At 37.2% G+C, this 22,854-nt stretch overlaps 1 protein-coding gene across 1 annotated transcript in view; it reads left to right on the top strand.

The window, feature by feature from the left end:
• ENPP3 (ectonucleotide pyrophosphatase/phosphodiesterase 3) overlaps positions 1 to 22,854 on the top strand; it is a 64,776-nt gene that overhangs the window by 24,216 nt on the left and 17,706 nt on the right. The window contains exons 11-20 of the mRNA XM_027086292.1: positions 303 to 375; positions 4,650 to 4,758; positions 6,123 to 6,251; positions 6,635 to 6,666; positions 9,625 to 9,752; positions 15,379 to 15,445; positions 17,429 to 17,516; positions 18,826 to 19,004; positions 20,670 to 20,721; positions 22,322 to 22,476. Of these exons, the coding sequence (XP_026942093.1) occupies positions 303 to 375; positions 4,650 to 4,758; positions 6,123 to 6,251; positions 6,635 to 6,666; positions 9,625 to 9,752; positions 15,379 to 15,445; positions 17,429 to 17,516; positions 18,826 to 19,004; positions 20,670 to 20,721; positions 22,322 to 22,476 (1,012 nt within the window). The remainder of the gene's footprint in view (positions 1 to 302; positions 376 to 4,649; positions 4,759 to 6,122; positions 6,252 to 6,634; positions 6,667 to 9,624; positions 9,753 to 15,378; positions 15,446 to 17,428; positions 17,517 to 18,825; positions 19,005 to 20,669; positions 20,722 to 22,321; positions 22,477 to 22,854) is intronic.

Below are 22,854 nucleotides of genomic sequence, written 5' to 3'. Positions count from 1 at the left end.
TAGGAAATACAGAGGGCTGTGGCTCATCAAGAGAGGTTTTAGCAAGAACAAGACAGATTTTCAGCACTGAGTCAGACAAGTGCTTACATCCTGGAAGGTCTCATTTAGTTCCTGCTAGACCACTATCCCTGCCAAAACCAAGCAGAACCACTGAACCACTGGGCCTGGTTGTAGAGAAGGAAAGACCAGAGAAAAAGAGGAGGAAACTGCCACAAAGTTCCAGACCTACAAATCTCCCACACCCAACTTGTACCTTTATTCCAAATGGGTAACGTCTTTCTCTGTTTCAATTTTACCCCTAGACCTGATTTTTATACCATATACGTGGAACAACCTGATTCTGCAGGACATGCTCAGGGACCAGTCAGTGCCGCAGTAAGTTTTTCTTTTTAAACAAAGCTAAAATCATCTAGCCTTCACCCACAGCGTGCAACATTATTCTTTAATTTCCACTGAATACAAGTGTATTTGATATACATGAAGACATAAAAAGAGTTAAAAGTCTAAATGATTATCTGCTTTCATAACCACAAAATAGTTAAAAGTGTAAAAAGAATATCTGGCTTATTAAGCGCATCTTGATTAATTTGATAACACTTATTGAATACTTAGATGCAGCATTGTTATCTCACATCACGAGAACATCGAGGCTAGATCCCGTGTGTCAACTTAACGTGTTAATGTAGCCCATTTCGAGCCATGTCACCTGAAAGTCCATCGTGGAATATATGGCTGTCTATTCAAGCACAGTTCCAATCAGAAGTTCCTTATAATTGGACAATATATTATTGCATCAGGCAGAGTTATTCGCCTTCTAGGCCCCCATTATAATTGAGGTAAACTCTTCAATACTTGTTACTTCATTATCTAAACCATTTTGTATTTACTACAGAAATATAGTTCTTAAATATGATTTTTTTTAAAAAGCAGATTCTCTTCTAAAACCCACTCAAGGCTGCATTGTCTTGGACATGATATAAAGTTGCAAAGGTCCCCACGAGTATGGCGTTTCCTTACCCCATGGAAACTCATTTAACAGTTTTCGCCAGTTGCAATGCAAGCATATTCGTTCTGGCAGCATGACTTAGGTGTTTGTCAGAAATGCCCTTCTTCTTCCTCTTCATTAAATCAAAATGATTTCTAATATAAGCCCTGCTCAAGTCTGACCACTTTGAACCCATTAGTCCTCTTTCATATTCCTACACCACCCTTGAGTGTCTCACAGAATCTAACACTTAATCAGGTTATTCTAAGGGTGAATGGCTTAGTAACTATCTAAAGCATATTCACCATTTCTTCTTTTCCATTTTAATTGTTATCCCTGCTTTATATGATCTGAGAGGAGTTACTCTAATCTGCATTTGTCTGACCCCTACAGCTGACTTTAGGTGCCATATCTTTTTCTTCTATCCAATGCTCTAGTTTAGTACCCAAATAAATTTTAAGTGTAATTTGGAAAAGTGCTGCAAAGGGAACGATCAGGTTGCCCTGAGAGGTCTTTAGGGGCTAACCTAGTCTGGGTTGGGGATGGTTAGAAAGTTCTCTGAATAACAAAAAAGATAAAAATTTCACAAATGGCCTGATTAAGGGAAGAGCTGAGCACATTAGAGGAACAAATGGACAGACAAATGGACAGATAGCTAGACAATATGATAATGGTAAAAATAAGAATAGCAGCTAACTCTTATTGTGTGCTGCTCTGTGCCAGGTACTGTTTGAATTGCTATACGAGGATTATCTCTCACTAGTGTCAGGTGCACTGTGGACCAGGGGAGAGGGCTAAGAGGAAGCTTACAGAAGGAGGCAAGCGCCAAACCATGCGAGTTCTTCTAGGCCATAAGACGTGCAATGGGAAGCACTGAGGCATTTTAATCAGGGAAGGACATGATCAGATCTATGTGAATTTAAATATCACTTTTATCGTGTAAGAGGAATGGGCTAGAGAGAGCAAGGGAAAGTGGGGAGACATGAGTTAGCTTTTACGACATTTCAGGAAAGAGATGATAGTGACTTGGACTGTTGCAGTGGCAACCATCATAGATGGAAGAAGGTATATTTAAGATTCATTTTAGAGATGGACTTGATATGACTTGGTGTGAGATAGGTGATGGGGTGGGGGAATCAATGGTGATTTTCAGGTTTCTAGCATAAGCAGGCAGTTTCCTCCAATAAGACCACTGAAGGGCATCTTCTTGGAGGTGAAGATCATGTTGTGACTGGGGTGCCTGTGACATCCAAATGGAGATGTCCAGAAGGCAACTGAATATGGATTTAAAGCTCAAAGGAGTTGGCGATCAGGTCGTTTGGCAGCATACAGATGGTGCATGGAAGCGGAGATGTCCTAAGGAAAGAAAGAGTGAAGAGTGAAACTAGAAGGATTAAGACAAAGCCTCATTTAAAACTTAAGAAGAGGCCAAACAGATGCAGAAACTGGAAGGCTTTATGGCTTTGCTATTGCTATTGTTAGGAGGCTGGCATCTACTCACTTCACGTTCAGTGCAACGTGCCATCTATGGAGTGTGTACTTTGTGAACAGCTCTGTGCTTAGGAAGCAGGTGATGAGTTTGGTTGCACAGTCCCTTCCCTGCAGGAGCTCCCATGCTCCTGGGGAGACAGACACAGGCACAGATGATTTCTAAACTGTGGAGAGTCCAAAGGTAGCAGGATGCCAGGGTGCCAGGGGAGGACAGAGGAGGAAGTGCTCTGAGTGCAGCCGGGAGGAGTGAGTAGGTGGACTGTGTGAAAGGGAACATAATTATGCTGTGATGACAGGTGGAAACCATGACTCTCACTGGCAAACCAGAGTGCGTGGTGACCCTGAGAATGAGGGTCAGGAAAGTGTCATGGAGTTGATGACAGATTTAGCAGTATATAGAGATGATTTGAGTTAAAGTCCTGCCCTGTCCCTTAGTAACTGTGGGATCAGCAGCATGTCACTTAACTGTTTTAAACCTCAAGTTTCCTGGTCTCTATAGCTGGAAATTCCAATAGCACCTTCCATGAATATTTGCTGAGAGGTTTCATCAGATAATGCACTAACACTCTTAACAGTAATTGGCTTGTAAAATCCTTTCTCAAAAAAGAAAACAAAAGGCAATCATTGTTATAATAGCACTAAGAAGATTAAACATTTTTCCCAATCCTGTGGGCAAAGTGCTATTATATTTTCTTATTCACTGAAAAAAGATGAGGTTATGTTAGTTAAAAGTTATTCGCTTAAACCTTAAGTCAGTTAAATATACTATATCAATAAAGTGTAGAAAAGTCTAAAAATACAGAAGAATATAAACAATAAAATAAAAATGAACTCCAACTCATTATTCAGAGACAATCACTATTAACTGTACCTTGATATATTTTCTTTTGGTTTTCCATATATGTGACTTTACTATGAAATGCTGAATATATTTAAAAACAAAATTGGATTATGCAATATGTATGGGTGTGTATACAGTTTGGCTTTAATTTTTTAACTTTAGCATTGTACGGTGATCATCTTCCTATGCCATTGTTCTTTAAAAATATTTTTAAAATTATTTTTTATTGGAGTATAGTTGCTTTACAATGTTGTGTTAGTTTCTACTGTACAGCAAAATGAATCAGTTATACATATACATATATTCCCTCTTTTTTGGATTTCCTTCCCATTTAGGTCACCACAGTGCATTAAGTAGAGTTCCCTGTGCTATACAGTGTGTTCTCATTAGTTATCTATTTTATACATAGTATCAATAGCGTATATATGTCAATCCCAATCTCCCAATTCCTCCCATCCCCAACCCCTTTCCCCCTTCGTATCCATACATTAGTTCTCTACGTCTGTGTCTCTATTTCTGCTTTGCAAATAAGGTCATCTGTACCATTTTTCTAGATTCCACATATATGCGTTAATATACAATATTTGTTTTTCTCTTTCTGACTTACTTCACTCTGTATGACAGTCTGTAGATCCATCCACATCTCTACAAATGACCCAATTTCGTTCCTTTTTATGGCTGAGTAATATTCCATTGTATATATGTACCACATCTTCTTTATACATTCCTCTGTTGATGGATATTTAGGTTGCTTAAATATTTTTTAATTGTTATTGAGTATACCTACTTAAGGATATGGTATAATTTTTTTCTTCTATTTAAATTGTAAATAAATAAGGTGATGAATATCCTTGTATGTTTCTGGACAAATGCCCAGAAACAGAATTATTAGGTTATAGGGTATGCCCCCTTTAAACTCTCTGGCTACACATTGTCACACTGTTCTCTGGAACACGTGTAACCATTTAGGCTCCTATAGAAGTGTCTGTGGACTCTTCTCCCCAGCACTGGAAATTATCATGAAAACCTTTGCAGTTAAATAATGTTTGAATAATGTTGAAGTTGAACACTTTTTCTCAGGTATTTATTGGCCAGTAGTCTATTTCCCTTTGTAAGGAATATGGTTTAATTTTTTTTTTTTTTTTGTCTATAGAAATATAGGGAAGTGGTATTTGGTAAATGTAGTATGGGTGCTGGGCTCTGATATCCTATTTCAAAACCCAGCAATTTCAGAGAAGGAAATTATTTAATTTTTACTTGATTAGGTAATGGTTTGGTTAATTAAGCCTTAATCCATGAAGATAATCTTAACTCCAATTTTTTTTTCCTTAGGTAATTCAAGCCTTACAGTTAGTAGATTACACTTTTGGATTGTTGATGGAAGGCCTAAAGCAGAGAAACTTAGTCAATTGTGTCAATATAATCCTCTTGGCTGACCATGGTATGCTTTCTTTAAAATCATATTTTATCATTGCTTAAATCTTATCACTTTGGGGGGCATACAAAAAAATAGAGATTTTTAAAAGTCTATTTCTAGACCTAGAAGCTCTTAAATGAGCAAAGAATGAGCTTTGTAGTAGGCTGTGATGAATAGAGGACTAAAATTTATACTTTTAGTTTAATTATTCTAACATTCACTCTGAAAAATCTATCCATACACTTAATTTTCTATATATTTGGAGTTAGTAGTACTTAACAAGGATGTGGCTGGGCTGTCATCATAAAAAGTGTCTTCTTTTCAGTGAATGATTCATTCATATAGATTGGCTGCAGTTTGCTGAATTGGCTAGTTTTACCATGTTCTGTGTATTTTTTTGGTCATGTGAATAGACTTCTATAAAGTCCTGTCACTCCACATTTCTCTGCTTGAGGGTAGTTCTCCATTTCCGTCAACCTGAATATTAAAAGAAGTGAGACAGACGTCATGCCCTCTGCAACCTCACTTTTAAAGTACTCATTCATTCAACAAATATTTTTTAAGTGCTAACTCAATGCCAAGTATTTTCCTTGATGTGGTGTGGTAGGAAGTACGTAAAGCAGAAGTGGACCTTTTCTAGACAGGGTAATCTAGATGGGGTGAGAAGAGGAAAAGGGACACGTCTGCAGAATATTGTTTATATCTTACAACAAGATAACGTGAGACAGTAATTTATTTTAAGTTTCTAAAATGGTTCCCTAATACTTTGACCCATTGTTTTAAAATTGAAGAAAATATTTTAATGCATATTTTGTTAAAAAATTATAAAATATAAAAATAATAAAATGAATGGTAAAAATAATAAAAATATGGATGGAGTCTGAAGAATCTTCAAATAAAAAAGGTTTAACTACCAATTCTTTTTTAAAGCATATGCTTCTTATATAAATTTAAATAATACACTTATGAAAAGTAAAAATTATCTAGACTTTGTTCTCTTGCTTAATGTATTGTTTTATAAAAATGCATGTTATTTTTTGATTTAAAAATATATCATGTTGCTTTATGTAAAATCAGATGTTATAAAGGTTTAATTAGCTTCCTACAGAGAACTTTCTTCTTCGAAATTACTTTAACAGATCTACATTGAACAGATGATCTGTTTATAATTCCTATCTGTTCTTCTCTTATAAACATGATCCTTGTCTTCCACTGCCAGGATTTTCAAGGCCTGCTAATTAGAATAAAATAATTGAGTAAATTGTAAAGGTTCTCAGTCAAACTTGGTTTGAGATCTGTAACATAAAATATCTCCTATTTGATCTGATCAAAGACAACCGATCGTTACCATCTTATACATTCAGTGAATAATTTTTTTTTTAATTCAGGAATGGATCAGACTTATTGTGACAAAGTAGAATATATGACTAATTATTTTTCCCAAACAAACTTCTACATGTATGGAGGACCTGCCCCCCGCATCAGGACTCTGAATATACCTCATGATTTTTTTACTTGTAAGTATGAAGATGACCACATAAAAAAATAAAGGTAATACTGAAAGCGAATAACCATAGCCTCCTGATTCTGAGGATGCAGGGATTCCCAGGCCCCCTCTTCTCACCTCTTGGGAAGACCACACAGAAGCAAATGAGAAAATCCCATGTTTAATTACAGTCTGTCATTAAAGTCTATGGTAATATCTAATATTGTTAAGTTAAAATATACTCCATTCTTAAATGCTAAAATAATTCTTTGCTTAAAGTACTTTTTTACTTAATTTTACCAGATCACAGTCATTAATAAATGTCTGTGTCAAATTCACCTGAATTGTTTATATTTTTTTGCAGTTGTCAGGTATCAGTTGTAATGTGATTTACTTCTTTTTCTTTTGAAACAGTTAATTCTGAAGAAATTGTTAGGAACCTCAGTGTAAGTATACAGTCTTCTAATGCATATGTTTAAATTAATGGATGTCTTTAATCTAAGTTTCAAGAAAGCTGTATTCTATATTTTCGAGTCCAAGCCATTTGTAATTTATTTCTTAAACCTCCATCAACTTTATTTTAAATTCCTGTCAGTTGGTTTTACCTTAGCTGTTTTTATTTTGGAGTTGACACCGCCATTGGAAATTTGTTTGGGTATCAGAGGCACTCACTCCTGAATTGAATGGGCTGATGTTTCATTCAAAGGAGCTGGGCTAGTGAGCTTAAGGCGGCATCATTTTTCATATTTTTTGTATGATCTAATATTGGAAAACAGTAAAGCACAGATATTATAGATCTTTTTGTACAGGTCAGAAAAATCAACTCCCTTAAGTATAATTGCAACTGCTTTTGATTGGTTCTTGTATCCCAGGTTGTAAGTAAATAAGCAGGACAAATTCCAGATAGCTTAAAGCGGTCGAAATATTAAAATATTTAATATTTTTAATATTAAATGAAATATTTATTTGTTTTATATTATATATAAAACCACCATTATATTAAATGAAATATTTAATATTAATAAAATATTCTTCTATGGTGGTTTTAATGGTTCTATGTTTAAAGTATATTTGCAAATATACATCTATTATATGGATTCATGAGTTTACCATGGCTTGGGATAGGGCTAGATTTATTTACGTATAGGCGATATGCAAACATAGTAAAAACTGTGAGAATAAAATGTGAATCATTGAACGCTGAAAATGTGAATAAGGAAACGCTGGGGAAAGAGTGGTTACTATAACCTGGGACCCACTGCAAGTTTGAAGTAAGAATGAACGCTTGAGCAGAATTCTTTAGTGTTAGTCACTCCTTTTGTCTCTTACACCTAATATTCTGATCTTGAGTAAGCATGATGGGTCATCTCACTCCCTACTGGTGAAGGTGGTGAAGGGTGTACCTGGAATGTGCCCATGCTGACTGGAAGGGTAGTGGAGAATTTCCAGCAAATGGACTCTCTAAATCCACATATCATTTTCCCTTTTTTCCATCACCTCATGATCCATATAGCTGTAGTCCTATTGGTGAAATGATGGCAAATGTCTAATAATCCTAGTGGCGCAAAGGGATTGGATACCGCAGGCTTTGGAAATCCATTACATGGCATCACAGATAGGACCAGGCCTGGAACTGCAGAGCCCTGAGGAAATGGACTATCATTTTATGAAGTAGCCCATTATTCCCAGGGAAAAGTTCCAAGTGGTAGTACAATATTTCCAGGAATGCTGATTTGTGGGCCTATATTGAGCTTATATTGGACAAACATAACCAAACACGAAGTGGCAAGTTCCACACATTCTGGCTGCATGACAGACAGCAGCATCAACTTTGTTCTTAGATAAAAGGACCAAAATTATATCTCAACTCTAGCGTCTTCATCTCAAATTCTCAGATGCAAAGAATAACCCCATACTTCTTCAGAGGTTGGCAGTGTACCACAAGTTTTCTCTGGATTTACTCGGGCTGTACATCCAGTCAGCAAAGTGTGCCTCATCAAATGATCGGCGGTCCTTAAGGGCACATTCTAGTCCCTTGGACCTTTGAGGAAGCTGCATCCTCAGCAGCTGCCACAATGTGCTTGCCTGGAAGTTACAAAAATAGCGGCTTAAGAAAGAAGTAATGATAAATGAAAACGTAGAAAAATAAGAAGACTGGAAAAGTAGGCAAGAAAAAAAAATATCTGGCAGAAATATCTGTGCAATAAATAAGTTTCTCTGCCCTTTTTCATTCTATAACTCTCTTCACTCTCCTACTCTCTATATTTCTTTTAAATTTTTAAAATCAATTTTGTAGTGTCTCTTCTTTTTCTTATGCATATTGAACATGAGATAATAGTGACACAGACTTGAAATATTTATGAGATTGTTGAGGCTTAAAATAAATAAGAAACTGAGCAAGTAGAAAACAATTCATTTCCCCTTATCCTTACCTGTATTTTTTTTTTTTTTTTTTTTTTTGCCGTACGCGGGCCTCTCACTGCTGTGGCCTCTCCCATTGCGGAGCACAGGCTCCTGACGCGCAGGCTCAGCGGCCATGGCGCACGGGCCCAGCCGTTCCGCGGCATGTGGGATCTTCCCGGACCGGGGCACGAACCGGTGTCCCCTGCATCGGCAGGCGGACTCTCAACCACTGCGCCACCAGGGAAGCCCCTGTATTTTTTTTTTCTGTTGTTTCTCAAAATGTCAAGGGAGAAAAAGTTTCTTTGTAGTTCTATTTCTCATTTGCTCACTTTTTTTACATGTATAGATACCAGTATGATTTGCACCTTTACCAAGTTTTTAAATACGCCATCTAGTTAACAGCAGTTATTATTAAGAAATAAAATTTCATTCCAGTTTGTGAAGAGACCCATGAATTTTTCACAAGTGGGAGAACTGGACTAGATTTCAAAAACTATTGACTTGATTTGAAAATTAAGCAAAGGTAGGTTATTTAAAGGGTAAATTGAGTCAATTGTGAAGGGATTTTTGGTGCAATTTAACTAATTTAAAAATTTTTTACTCATATTTATTAATGTCTATATAAGACTTTTCATGTATAATTTAGACTCCAAATTTGTAATTGCCACTCTAAATACAAACTTATATTTATTCTCTGTCGAAAAAGGAGGGGAGATTTATGGTGGTTTAATGTATATATACAAGAATAAAACTTCAGACAGCAAACAATATACTTTACATCATATGTTAAATTAGAACTTAAATATTGTTGCCACAATTAAAAACAATATAACTAGAGAATGTGACTACACATTATAAGTTTAATGTTCCTATTTTATTAGCCAGGCTTAAATTCTCTTACTTTTAAAAAGTGTTTAACAAATCATCTTAGGAGGTGAAATTGTTGAATTAGTTTGCATATCTTATAGGTGTCATGAAGAAATAATTTACCTCTTTTGCAGTGCCGAAAACCTGATCAGCATTTCACACCCTATTTGACTCCTAATTTGCCAAAACGCCTACACTATGCCAAAAATGTCAGAATTGACAAAGCTCATCTTCTGATGGATCGACAGTGGCAGGCTGTGAGGTCTGTGTGCCTATTAACTTATCTCATAATACTTTTTTTTTGCGGTACGCGGGCCTCTCACTGCTGGGGCCTCTCCCATTGCGGAGCACAGGCTCCGGACGCGCAGGCTCAGCGGCCATGGCTCACGGGCCCAGCCGCTCCGCGGCATGTGGGATCCTCCCGGACCGGGGCACGAACCCGCATCCCCTGCATCGGCAGACGGACTCTCAACCACTGTGCCACCAGGGAAGCCCTCTCGTAATACTTTTAACAGCCATCTTTCATTATAAATTTCCTTGACCTTACCCTGCTATTATGATCACATGAATTTTCCTTCGTATGACAATTTCTTGACCTTTTATATGCTATCTAGCACTTCTGTATTTGAAATGACTGTTACGAGGTTGCCCGTCTTAGCCTACTAATCTTTACAATGTAGATGAGAATGAGGAAGAAGGCTGACTGTCGAGAGATTATCAGAACCAGCACATTCTTAACCACTGAGACCACTGTGGTCTCCTTTAGGTGGCAGACAGGATATAAAGATGGCATCAGTTGTCTCAGAGGCTGGTAATGAGTAATGAATTAGATAGCTCTTTAAGATCTTTGTCATCTTTGTGGTTTTTCTGAAAGAGCATGCTTATGGCTGTAAGGCCAAGCTAACCAATTAGTTGTAACATTTCTTTTTTTCTAGCTATAATTGTGATTCACATTGATCATTGAGCATTTGCAAAATATAAGGCCATTTTGAGAAAATATAAAGCATTCTGAATCATTCTATCCCCAAATAACCAATTAATTAATTGACTCAACAAAATGTTCTTGATGCTTGCTATGTGTGTACCAAACCCTGTTCTAGGCATTTGGGATACAGGAATTATTCCTGCCCTCCTTGTCAAATGGAGAAGACTGATAGTAAGCCAGTAAACAAATAAATACACACTATCTGGTAGTTTAACTCACATTCCCTATTTTTGTATTTTATTCCAGTATTTTTTCCATATGCATAAGTGGATATAAATAAAAGATATGTTTAGTAAAGGAAGAGGAGACAAAGGAAGAGAGGAAGTTGTGCTCTAACATAATAAATGTGTGCAGGATGAGGAAATGGAGATTTGCTAGAGTCTATTCACTGAGATAACAGGAAAGCCAAGCAGGGCACCGCTAGGCCAGGGAGTGTGCAGTTTAACACGTGGCCACTAGATGACACTAGCCTTTCTTCTTGGAATTGAAGTTTCATAGCCCTTTGGCTTAGTAGGCTGTCCTGTGGGTCAGGACAGCATTCTCTAAAAGAAGATTAAATTACGTGAGATAAATTAAGCTTTACTAACGTTAAATATATAAGATTTTTAGTAGTGTGTGTATGTAATATATAAATGTGAGTGAGTTCTCCAAATATTTACTGTTGAGGGTATGAGATCAAAGGAGTTAGGAGACCAATGGTGCAACATGAGAAGGTGCCCATCAGTTCAACAACATGGACTATGGGTTATAGAAGGAGAGCCCAGCCACCAGGATACCTCTGGGTTTCACACATTAATACTCAGTCTCAAATTGTGAGCTTTGTACATGTACTAGCTAGCAGTCAGATGTACATAGAGCAGCAGCCCCAGAGTTCAAGTCCTGGCTCCGCACCTAGTTTGTTGTGAGAACTTGCACAGATAAATATCTCAGGTCTTCAGTTGTCTCATCTGTAACACAAGACGAACCTGGTTTTACTATTCTCTTGCTATTCATATACAACGTAAACTAACTTACATCAGAAGAAATGCTGACTACAGCCCCAATCAGAGCAACAGGAAGTCTCATCTGATTAAGTCCTGGGTGTATCCTACCTCCAACCCTTAACACATGAGTCTCAGGCTACCTATTTTCTAAGTTAAAATATGTCATCTTTAGTTATAATGTTCAATATTTGATAACTAGGTTACCTTTTCAAATTATAGCAAATTTAGTGTAATCTATTTTCCTCCTTTTCCTCCTTATTTTGCCCTTTATAAAATGTGTTAGATTTTACTAATTTGGGGAAACCCAATTATTTGAAACTAGTTGAAGTGATGTTAAATTTCCCTTTTAGGTAACATGAATAATAGCTTTTTATGTTATGACTGGAAACTGACAAATCATCGATTTGTCTAGGCACGTTTCTAAGAAATGGAGATAGGCACAGTCCCCACCCGAAGAATCTTCACCCAGGGAGGGAGGATGACAACAGTTATAATCAGGTGTAACAACTGTTGCACTGGGATCAAGTACAAGGCACAAGGAAACAAAGAGTGATTTCACACCCCAGGTGCGGATGCCAGAGAATGTCAGAGAACGCTTCCTCATAGGTGTGATTCCTGCTCTGGGTTTTGAAGGCTCAGGATGGGTTAGGCTAAATGCTGTCACATAAGTGGGTCTCCCTGTGCAGTTGTCTAGTCTGTGCATTGTACAGAGGCACTCAACCAAGGAGACGAGTGGGAGCGGGAATCTAACCCTTGTTCGCTCACCAAGCCTGGACAGGCTGTGTCTGCAGAGGAGAAGGACCCCTTTTCCTTACTGGAAGGCACACCTCTGCTTGCCACACCTTGAGCACTGCCAGGCTGTGTCTTCTCAGATTTGCTTCTTTCTCTGAATTCTCTGCTCAGAACAGTGGAGCACCTTTTTTTTTTTAATTATTTTTTTATATTTATTTTTGGTTGCATTGGGTCTTCGTTGCTGCGTGTGGACTTTCTCTAGTTGTGGCGAGTGGGGGCTGCTCTTCACTGCGGTGCGCAGGCTTCTCATTGCAGTGACTTCTCTTGTTGCAGAGCACGGGCTCTAGGCACACGGGCTTCAGTAGTTGTTACAGCACACAGGCTCAGCAGTTGTGGCTCGCGGGCTCTAGAGCACAGGCTTAGTAGTTGTGGCACACAGGCTCAGTAGCTGTGGCTCGCGGACTCTAGAGTGCAGGCTCAGTAGTTGTGGCACACAGGTTTAGTTGCTCCGCGGCATGTGGGATCTTCCCGGACCAGAGTTCGAACCCGTGACTCCTGCATTGGCAGGCGGATTCTTAACCACTGCGCTACCAGGGAAGTCCCTTTTTTTTTTTTTTTTTAAGTCAGTAGCAGCTCTGGGGCAAGGAAAGGTAGAAACAGAGGGTCAGGTTTCCAGGCAGAGGGACTAGATTCCATGAATTGCAAGTAGTTCCGTTTTGCTAGAGCACTTAGTGAATGAAGCTGCCTTCATTCAGGTCCTCCTGCATGAAGGACCTTATCTGTCAGGACTAAAGAGTGTGACTTTGTGAAAAGAGTAGGAGACCACTGGGAGATACAAGGTGGCTGGAGGTGAATATATTGGGATTTGCATTTCTGAGAGCTCACTCCAGCTGCCATATGGAGGAGGATGGTCAAGCAAGTGGCAGGGAGGCCAGTTAGAAAGATGTGTTGTGACCCAGTCTTCAGCGTGGTGACAGCCCCAAGGGAGGCTGTGGAGCTGTAGTGGATGGCAAAACTAGTCAGCACACTTTTGGGAAAGTATGGTGAACTTATGACCCAGATTTTCCAGAATAGTACCAGTTCATTATATTCTGTCTTCCATTTGTACTCATTAAAATATATGTTTCCATTTCCAGCAGGGACATATAGGGTTAAATACAATTAGGGGTGTGTGTATGTGTACGAGTTATGTGGGAAGATTTTGGAGTTCAGAGTCAGGATAACCAATTCAGGTCAGATCTAGCTTAGAATGGTGGCAGTAGAGGAAAGCGAGGGAAATGTGACAGGTACGACAGAGAAAGATAGGACTTGGCACCTAACTGGGTATCAGGAGAGAAGACTTGCTCATTGCCCCTGTGTGTCATGTCCCAGCTGTGGCAGAGGAACGGGGCCTTAATTTTGACTTTATCAATTAGACATGGAGAAGATAAAAGAGATTTGTTCCAAAAGATTTTAGATAGTACTTGGAAGTTGAGCTAAATTATGAAAGATAAAATCAACTCATCTTTTCCAATTGCCAGCTTCCATTTTTCCATATGTAATTTCCAGAGGCAAATTAATGGTTGGAAAGCTTGAATGTGAGCAATTAGAAAAGCAGACTTCTAAAGTTTTCACTTGGAAAGCAATAAAAAAGAGAGGTTTTTCTAACAATATTTTTATCTTTTGCTTCCAAATATGGTTTTGTAATACTAAAGTTTTCTAATGAAGATGGGTTAGGGATTGGAAATATAAAAACAAACCAACAAAAACTAGATTTATCTGAAAACAGAAAGATAAAGGATCAATTTTAGAGAATTTTACCTATGGCTTAGTTCAAAAGACCTTTCCTTTCTTTCATTAATGAATACTCTAGCTTCCCAAACAGAATTTAAAACTTAATTATACTCAATCAAATAGCTCCAGTTATCTTGGGGAACCAAATATATATGGAATAAGTATAAAATATTTTTTAGAACAAGTTTTACCTCATACCATCAATTTTATTGGCATTAACTAAGATGACATGAACTGGCACCTCAGAGTAACTGAACTTAAACCCCCTATTAAAAGGACTACTCTTGCTTTCCCCATTCTAGGTGGTACTTAGTTTCTCCTTTCTTCCCTCTATTGGGTAGAGTTGAGTGTGGCCTTGTGAGTTTTGTGATTTATTTTTTATTTTGTGATTTATTTTTATTTTTTTATTTAACCTGAGTGAGAATCAGTTATGAATTTTTTAAAAGTTGATTTTTTAAGACACTAAAGTCCTGCTCTCAATTAAGGTTACAATGTAAAAAACAAAAACTGTGCCTGTGTGTGTGTGTGTGTGTGTGTGTGTGTGTGTGTGTGTGTGTGTATTTGCCCAGGGGTTGGGAGCTGGGCATTGGGGAAACAAATGAGAGATATTTTTTAAGGCCAACATTTGGAAATATTAGTCATTTTCCCTTTAGGGGCCTAATTTGAACCTGTATAACATTATTGCTTTAAAAAAATCTAGGTTCCTTTATCACTATTTTGTTTTCAAGTATAAAAACTACATATAAAATTGCTAATACTGCTCAATTCAAAGACTAAAATGTGAAAATGTAGGCAAAATACAAATGAATTAAATTTGAAAAGTCTTTCAAGTAATAGAACAACAACCTATGGAAGAAAATTCCAAAAGTTAAAACTAAACTCTGACTTTACAGAATATACTGGCTTTTCCTTCCCAAGTATTATAATTAACTTGCCCTGAGTATTCTCTATTCATATTTTCATATTATTTCCCTAGATATCTCTGACCTAAAATAGGAATTGATATTTTTTCCCAGTTCCAAAGATTTATTTTTAAAGCACTGAAACGCTTAACATAATATATTAATCAAACTACTCTTAATCACACAGACATGGATGTGTAAATGTACAGGTAAGCCCGAAGACAAAGTTTTTAAAAATCAGTGCCTTTGTATATCCTTCTCTTAATATTTAAAAGCCAAATACTTTGAATTCTATTTATAGATGCTGGAATTCTCCTTCCTTCTCTCCTACCACTCTTTGTTCCTCTGTGGCTCTGAATTTGAGCACGAAAATAAATATATTTATGCTGTTGTTGACAGAAAATTTTACTTATATAAAAGGAGAGACTACATCAAAATCCACTAAAGCTCAGTTTGCAATAAGGTCTCATATTAATAGATTCATCAGAGTGTAATAATATTATTTCTTTATAGGACTAAAGAATTTTCATCCTGTGGAGGAGGCAACCATGGTTATAACAATGAGTTTAAGAGCATGGAGGTAACTTACTGCTTTTTTTTTAAACAAATATTTATTGAGCACCTACTTTGTGATGGACAATGTTCAGGACTCTTGAATACCCTTGTGAACAACACAGATAAAGACCCCTGCCCTCATGAAGTTTTCATTCTAACAGGTGGATATAGCCAATTGACATAACAGAGCAATGTGTGGCTGGTATGTTAGGAGATAAGTGCTACGGGAAATAAATAAAAAGTAAAGCAGAGTAGGTGGAAATTGGGGGTGTTTTGGGGTGACATGGGGGCAGGGTGCAACTTTAACTAAGATGGAGATGGTAAGATTCATTGAGATGACGGCTGAGCAGAGACTTGAAGAAGGTGCAAGAATTAACCTTTCAAGTATTCAGGGGACAGGTGTCCAAGGCAGAAGAAACAGCCAGTGTCAAGGGCCTAAGATGGGAACGTGTCTGATATGTTGGAGGTGAGAGAACTTTTGTTAGGCTGTTAGGATATTAGACCATGGCTGCCGCTGATTGGAGAGGAAAGAGGGAGAGTTAGTTTGATATGTTAAATTCAAGGTATTTATTAGGCATGCAAGTGGAGATGTTACATATAGGCAATTAGAGAGTCTACCTAAAGGGATAGAAAAATTGAGTTTTGGGTATATAAATTATTTTGAAGATATGTGACTAGATAACATTCTCAGGGATTGAGCATAGGTGGAGAAGAAGAGCAAGTACTGAGCCTTAAGCACTTTTCCTTGAAGAGATTGGGAGACAAAGAGTTACTAGCAAAGAGACCTGGGGGTAGAGCCAGTGAGGGAAGAAGAAAACCAGGAGAGTGTGCTGCCCTTGGAGCCCAGGAAGGAAACTATTTGAAAGAGCCCATGAGTAAAGTGTAGCCAATATTCCCCCCTCAGTAAAGCTTCATGATTTTGCAACCTGATTGTCTTACCTAGTTCCATTTGTCACACACACACACACACACACACACACACACACACACACACATGCCCCTTTCCAAAGAAAGAAAAATGTGTTAGGCTCTATATGAATATACTGCCTCTTAACATTGTCATGATGAATTATATCTCTTTGTAAATACTTGAGAAGTTTCTGGAGACAGCATCCTTCTCTATTAATTAGGGTACTATTTGATAATTGAGTTAATTACTGCAAGAAAAACCTATGCCTCCAATTCTTTGCTGATTATCTTGGGAAAATATATATGTGTATATTTATATTCCTGTAGCCTGAAAAGAATTGCCTATCCGTGTTTGATACTGTTCTTCTAGATATTTAGAATCTAAAACAAATTAGATCTGTTATAAATAATATAAGGTTACCTTTAATTATTTAAACATAAATAAAAATATTTAGGTCTCTTCATCCTAAAAGTAAATAGGAGATGTCTTTGAGAAATCAGTGAGCAAGTATAAGTTGTGCAAAAATATTTAATACTTAGAAATGTCAACATTTTTTGTCATGTAGTAGTAACATATGTGAACAATGATAAGAAAGGAGTATAAAAAGAATATATGATGTTGTATGATGAATGTCTAATTTCTGTTGTCCAGGTGTTGTAGAATTGTGCAGGCATCGGTTGTCCAGTGTTGCTTGTATTCTCCTAGTCTGTTGACATAGGAGGTGCTATGGAAGCAGGTGGATTTAGAAGTAAACACAGTATGGATTATATTTGATTGGACTTGGTACAACATCTCAGGTGGAAACGTTGCAAAAATCATTTTCAAAGCTGGAAAGCAGCCAATATTTTACGATAACTATAAATGGAGCATTTAAAAATTGTGAATCACTATATTGCACACCTGTAACCTATAATATTGTACAGCAAATGTACTTCAATAATAAAAAAAACATACTGTTAAAAAAAATCTGGAAAGGAATTCTTAAAGAGGCTTAAGATACAAATAGAAGAGCTGTTAGAAAAAGAAAATTGTGTCTCTTCCAACATCTGTTTTTGAGATTACATGGCATCTAGTAACAGGTGGACTATTACTGCCTAGGCTATCTTTCTGGCACATGGACCCAGTTTTAAACAGCAGACTGAAGTTGAGCCATTTGACAATATTGAAATCTATAACCTAATGTGTGGTAAGTATACCTATATAACTTCAACAATCATATATGAATTGAGTTTTAAAAATATGAATTTTGAAGCTGGTGATAAGTTGAATCCCAGAAGTAGATGCTCTGTCCTAAGGAGACGGAAAGTAGAAAAGATGAGGTAGAACTATTTACTATTCAGAATTATTTAGCGGTCAATGTGAGTTCTTTTCATTTTGTTTTGTTTTAGTAATGATAAACATTAGACCCTGGGAGACCAACTTTTCTGTTAGTTACTACATGAAAATTTAATTTAATAGAACTTAGATAAATAAAACTACACTTCCAACTTTTCAGAGCAGGGAAAACACAGCAAAAAAATAGAAGTATTTTCTTGTAATTACAGAGAGAAAGCTTCTGGAATAAAAGGATTGTAAAAAAGTCCTATTTGGATCGACACATTACACTCAATGTTAAAAAACAGTAAAGAATTAGAGTTTTGGGGAATCTAACCTACCCTCCTGCCTATGTGCTTACCTCAGACCACACATCATTTAGCTAGGCAAGGCAATGAATTGAGTTGCAATTTCACCTTTAGCTACAGGAATTTGGGAACATAAGTACACTCACAGTTGTCACTCTTCATCTTGCCACTGGCCTGTGGTAATTGAATGTAACTTAGAGACCAAAGAGTATCCATTTAAAAATAATGTGTTGTAGCATTAACTTAAATTCTTTGTTCCCAAGCCTGAGTTTATGGTCAGGGCTACTGGCCCTTTCCAGGAAAGGTTTAAAAAGAACTAGTTAAGATTGCAGTTCTAGGAGAGATCTCTTTGGTAGTCCTCAGCAGGGACTTACAAGGTTATGTTTGTGCAATATTTGTATGTTCTGTTTTTATAGGAAAAACTATAAAAAGTTCTCTAAATTTTAAGCAAAATTCACTAGTTTAATATTTTAAATGTATCTGTACTTAGAGTATTTTCCTATAATTAAATAAATATACTACAAGTAAGATTGTAAATTATTTAAGTTCTTTAAACTTGTTTTTACTAAAAGTGTAGCTTTTTTATGCTAGAAAACCATGATATACTTAAGGCACAAAGTGATCATTTAAGCAGAGATGCTTTTATGAAACAGTTCATAAACATTCCTATGGCTCATTTACAGCAACTGTTCCTATTTTCTAGAAAGACTAGGTATGGAAATTGGGAGGGGAGGGGGAAGCTGCTAAACTGAATGGTGTATGCAGCAGAATTTATTAAAGGAAGTGAACACTAAGTGTTTGTTTTCTCCCATCTTCTGCATAGATGTTGTTGCCTTCTAATTTAAAACTACTTTGAATTTAATTTTTAAACAGATCTTCTACACATTCAACCAGCACCAAACAATGGTACCCATGGTAGTTTAAACTATCTTCTGAAGGTGCCTTTTTATGAACCATCTCATGCAGAAGAAGTGTCAAAGTTTTCTGTTTGTGGCTTTACTGTTCCATCGCCCACAGATACTCTAGGATGTTCATGTCCGGAGCTACAAAGTGTAAGTAATAACTTCATGTATCCATAAGAATGTAAAGGGGCAAACTCATCTATAACCAGAGTAGCTAACAACCAGGTTTGTGTTCTAGCTCAGATATTTACTAAGAGAATATGTGGTTTCTCTGAACCTTATCTGGAAATGAGAGGTACGTTGTAAGATTAAGTATGTGAATATGTTTTGTAAGCTGGAAAGCACTACTTGGCGATTGTTAATCCACGGTGAGCTAACTGTCCGTAATCGTTCAAAACTGTGGAATCCTGGGGCTCTCTTTGATTTCCCTCATCAACCATCTTTCTTACAGCTTAAGAATCAGATGGTCATACTCGGTTATTTCAGAGCAGAAATAGCCCGCGGGGGCAGGGATTGAGATCTGGCATCTGACACACCCACGAGGGTAGGTGCTGCGGAGTCTGCTCAGCAGGAAGCCTAGCATTTAAAGTGGGAGGTATTCTTCTGGGTAGTAGTGAAGAACCCTTTGATGAGAGGACGCTTGGAGGCTGCCTGACAGACAGTTAGCATTGGGAAGGTCTTTTTAGTGGATCCCAGGAACTCTCAGCCAGGTGAGATTCCAGTGCTAAGAGGGGTCTCCCAAAGGCAAGCAATCAGAACAGGAGCTCAGAATGCAAGGACCAAGCCCCGCTGTGAGAATTAAAGCACATGGGTGGGGCTGGGATATCGGAATGGAATTGGAGCCCACTATCGGGACTCCATCAAGCTAAAGCTAATGTCGAGGTGCATTTGATGCCAAGTCCCGAGGGTGGCTGTAAAGCTAAATAAACACCAGCTGCCTCAGGTAAGAATTGTTTCTTAGAGCCAGGGGTCAGGGAAGGCTTTCCATTCTCTGATCCTCAAAGTAACATCATATCACAGAAATAAATGCATAAGTAAATTACCAACCAAAAAAGATTTAAAGGGGCAAAAGTCTAAACTTCCCAGTAAAAATCAAATCCATCCTGAAAATCAGAGTAAATGTGTGGGTTTCCTACTGCTCCAGATAACCTCAATGGAACCACTATTTAAAGTAATAATAATAAATATTATAAAATGGGTGTTTTCTTCCCCACTTTAGAGATAAAGAGGGCTCCGAAAAGTTAGGTAAATTGTCCAGTGTCACAGAAGCTCGGTCTATGTGACTGCAAACCCCAAGTTCTTCTTTGTAAGGAAGGTCCCTTCCTGCTCAGTGTGGTCCCAGGATCAGCATCTGCATCACTTGCAAGCTCATTGGAGATGCAGAATCTCAGGCCCCCCTGAGCTTGGGCTCACACTGAATCAGAATGTACATTTTAGCAAGACTCTCAAGGGAGTTTCGTGTGTGTGTGTGTGTGTGTGTGTGTGTGTGTGTGTGTGTGTATATAAAAGCTTGAGAAACCCTGGGATGTTGTCATCCCAGCTTAGTAATTGATTCCAGCTACGGTCAGAATGATCTGCCCCATTATCAATTACATCTTTGCAGACTCCCACACAAAAAATGTATTCCTGGGAGTAGTAATGTCTCTATATTTCTGAGGTAGTGGCAGAACTGGAATTTAAACTCAAGTTAGTCTGGCTTTTTTGTTCTGTAGTAAAACATTCATGTGACTACTGCAGAAATAATCTTGATCACCTTTTAAAACATATGTTGTTACTATGATTCACTTTCTCCCCATCTCCCACATTATCTTGCAGACTGCTGACCTTGACCGCGTGAATCAAATGCTAAATCTCACCCAAGCTGAAAGTAGGTCAATAGAAAGCACGTTAAGTCTTCGATGTTTAGACCTAACAGAATGCCATATTACCTTTTGGAGGTTCTCCAAAATAAGCTTACAGGTTCTTTTGAACATAAAGATTTTCTTGCCAATATATAAGAGGGAAAAATGCCCCAGGTCTAATAACAACAGTAGCAGCATGGAATAGTTATGATGGTCTCAAGCACTCAACAATTCCTTGAAATGGTGGTGCGTTGACTACAGTTCCCTATTCACTTTTTTAGATGTGAAGAGACAAACTGCCTGGTTTTAAGTCCTATGTCTACTTCTTCCCCTCTGTGTAACCTGGGCCAAATTACTTAACCTCTCTGTGCCTCAGTCTCTTCCATAATAATGGTACTCACCTCACGTAGTTGAAAAGATTGAAAGAGTTAATCCTTGACATGTACACACTGCTATATTTAAAATAGATAACCAACGAGAACCTACTGTATAGCACAGGGAATGCTACTCAATATTCTGTAATAACCTAAATGGGAAAAGAATTTGAAAAAGAATAAATGCATGAATATATGTATAACTGAATTGCTTTGCTGCACACCTGAAACTAACACAACATTGTTAATCAACTATGCTCTGACATAAAATAAAAATTAAAAAAAAGAGCTAACCCATGGAAAGAATGTAGAACAGTGTCTGCCCTGGAGCAATATGATTATTACCTGTTATCCCTTTTATTTTTTACTTTAAAAATTTTTTAACTGAAGTATAATTGACGTATAACATTTTATTAGTTTCAAGTGTACAATATAATGATTCAATATTTGTATGTATTGCAAAATGATCACCACAATAAGTCTAGTTAACATCTGTCCCCATACATAGTTATAAAAACTTTTTTTTTCTTGTGATGAGGATTTTTAAGATTTACTCTCTTAGTGACATTCAAATGTGCAATACTGTGTTATTAACTACAATCAACCTGTTATCTTTCAGGTATTCTTGTATTGAGCTCTCTAGGCCGGTTTCATCATTGTAAAATGGAAATACCTACTTTTAGAGTTGTTATGAAGACTAAATGAGTTAACATACGTGTGTACTTAGAATGGTGCCTGGCACACAGTAACAGTTCAGTAAATACGTTGGCTGTTTTGACAATCTTCTTATAATCTACTGAGTGTTATTCCATGGCATGAATACCCTGCACATTTTTTAACCATCAGTAATTGGTGGAATTTAGACTAATGGCAGATAATTAAAAATGAATAAATACAGTAGGCATACTTTTAATAAAATTCCAATTTCTTTCCTAGGACAATTACGAAAGTAAGTCATTTTTGTTATAAAGTATGTGCTTTTGATTTTAAAGTTTTATCTCTTCGGATATGTCTTGTGAACTGTTAGCTGTTTAGCTAAGTAATTTATCTAAGCCTTAGTTTTATAATTTATAGAATGGAATAATAACACCTACCTCATAGGGTTGTTGTAAGACTTAAAAGAGGTTACATATGTAAAATAGTTATCAGAGTACCTGGAAAATAATAATCCATCGGAGATGGGTAGTTACTATACATAGAAACATTTGCTAATTTTCACAAACATTTTTATTTTATATTATTCTTATTTTAGTAAAAACAACAGAGAAACTAAATTTGCCATTTGGAAGGCCCAGGGTTATACAGAAGAACAAGGAACTCTGTCTTCTTTATCACAGGGAATATGTCAGTGGATTTGACAAAACTAGCAGGATGCCCCTTTGGAGTTCATATACAGTCCCTAAACCGGTAAGTTCCTGTGTCCATTGATTCACACAGGCTGGAAAGAAATTGTAGTTCTTTACTATACTAAAAGTTGAATTTTGATTTGCAGTAGAGATTCCAAAGGGAGCTCAATGGACCTGTGGCTTGTATTGATAAGACAACGTCCCAGGTTTTACTTACAAGTACTTGTAGGTGCTACATGGGTGCAAAAGAGGAATACATTGTGTTTTGCCTGGAGAAAGCAGAGTGTTTACAGGCCAATTGGTTAATTGGTATGGCAGGTAGAAAAGAAGATTTCAAAGAGAAGCAACAGGAAGTACAGAGGCACACATTTCATTTGGTATTTCCCAAGTATATGGTGGGTGCACCTAAAAGGTGATGGTAACTAAGTTATAAAGGGTT

The sequence above is a fragment of the Aethalodelphis obliquidens genome, unplaced genomic scaffold (assembly GCF_003676395.1).
Source record: "Aethalodelphis obliquidens isolate GAN/ISIS:26980383/991018 unplaced genomic scaffold, ASM367639v1 scaffold3, whole genome shotgun sequence".
In the NCBI taxonomy this organism is placed as follows: domain Eukaryota; kingdom Metazoa; phylum Chordata; class Mammalia; order Artiodactyla; family Delphinidae; genus Aethalodelphis; species Aethalodelphis obliquidens.
Note: the sequence above shows the minus strand (reverse complement) of the source record. Positions and strands in the feature narration are given on the sequence as shown.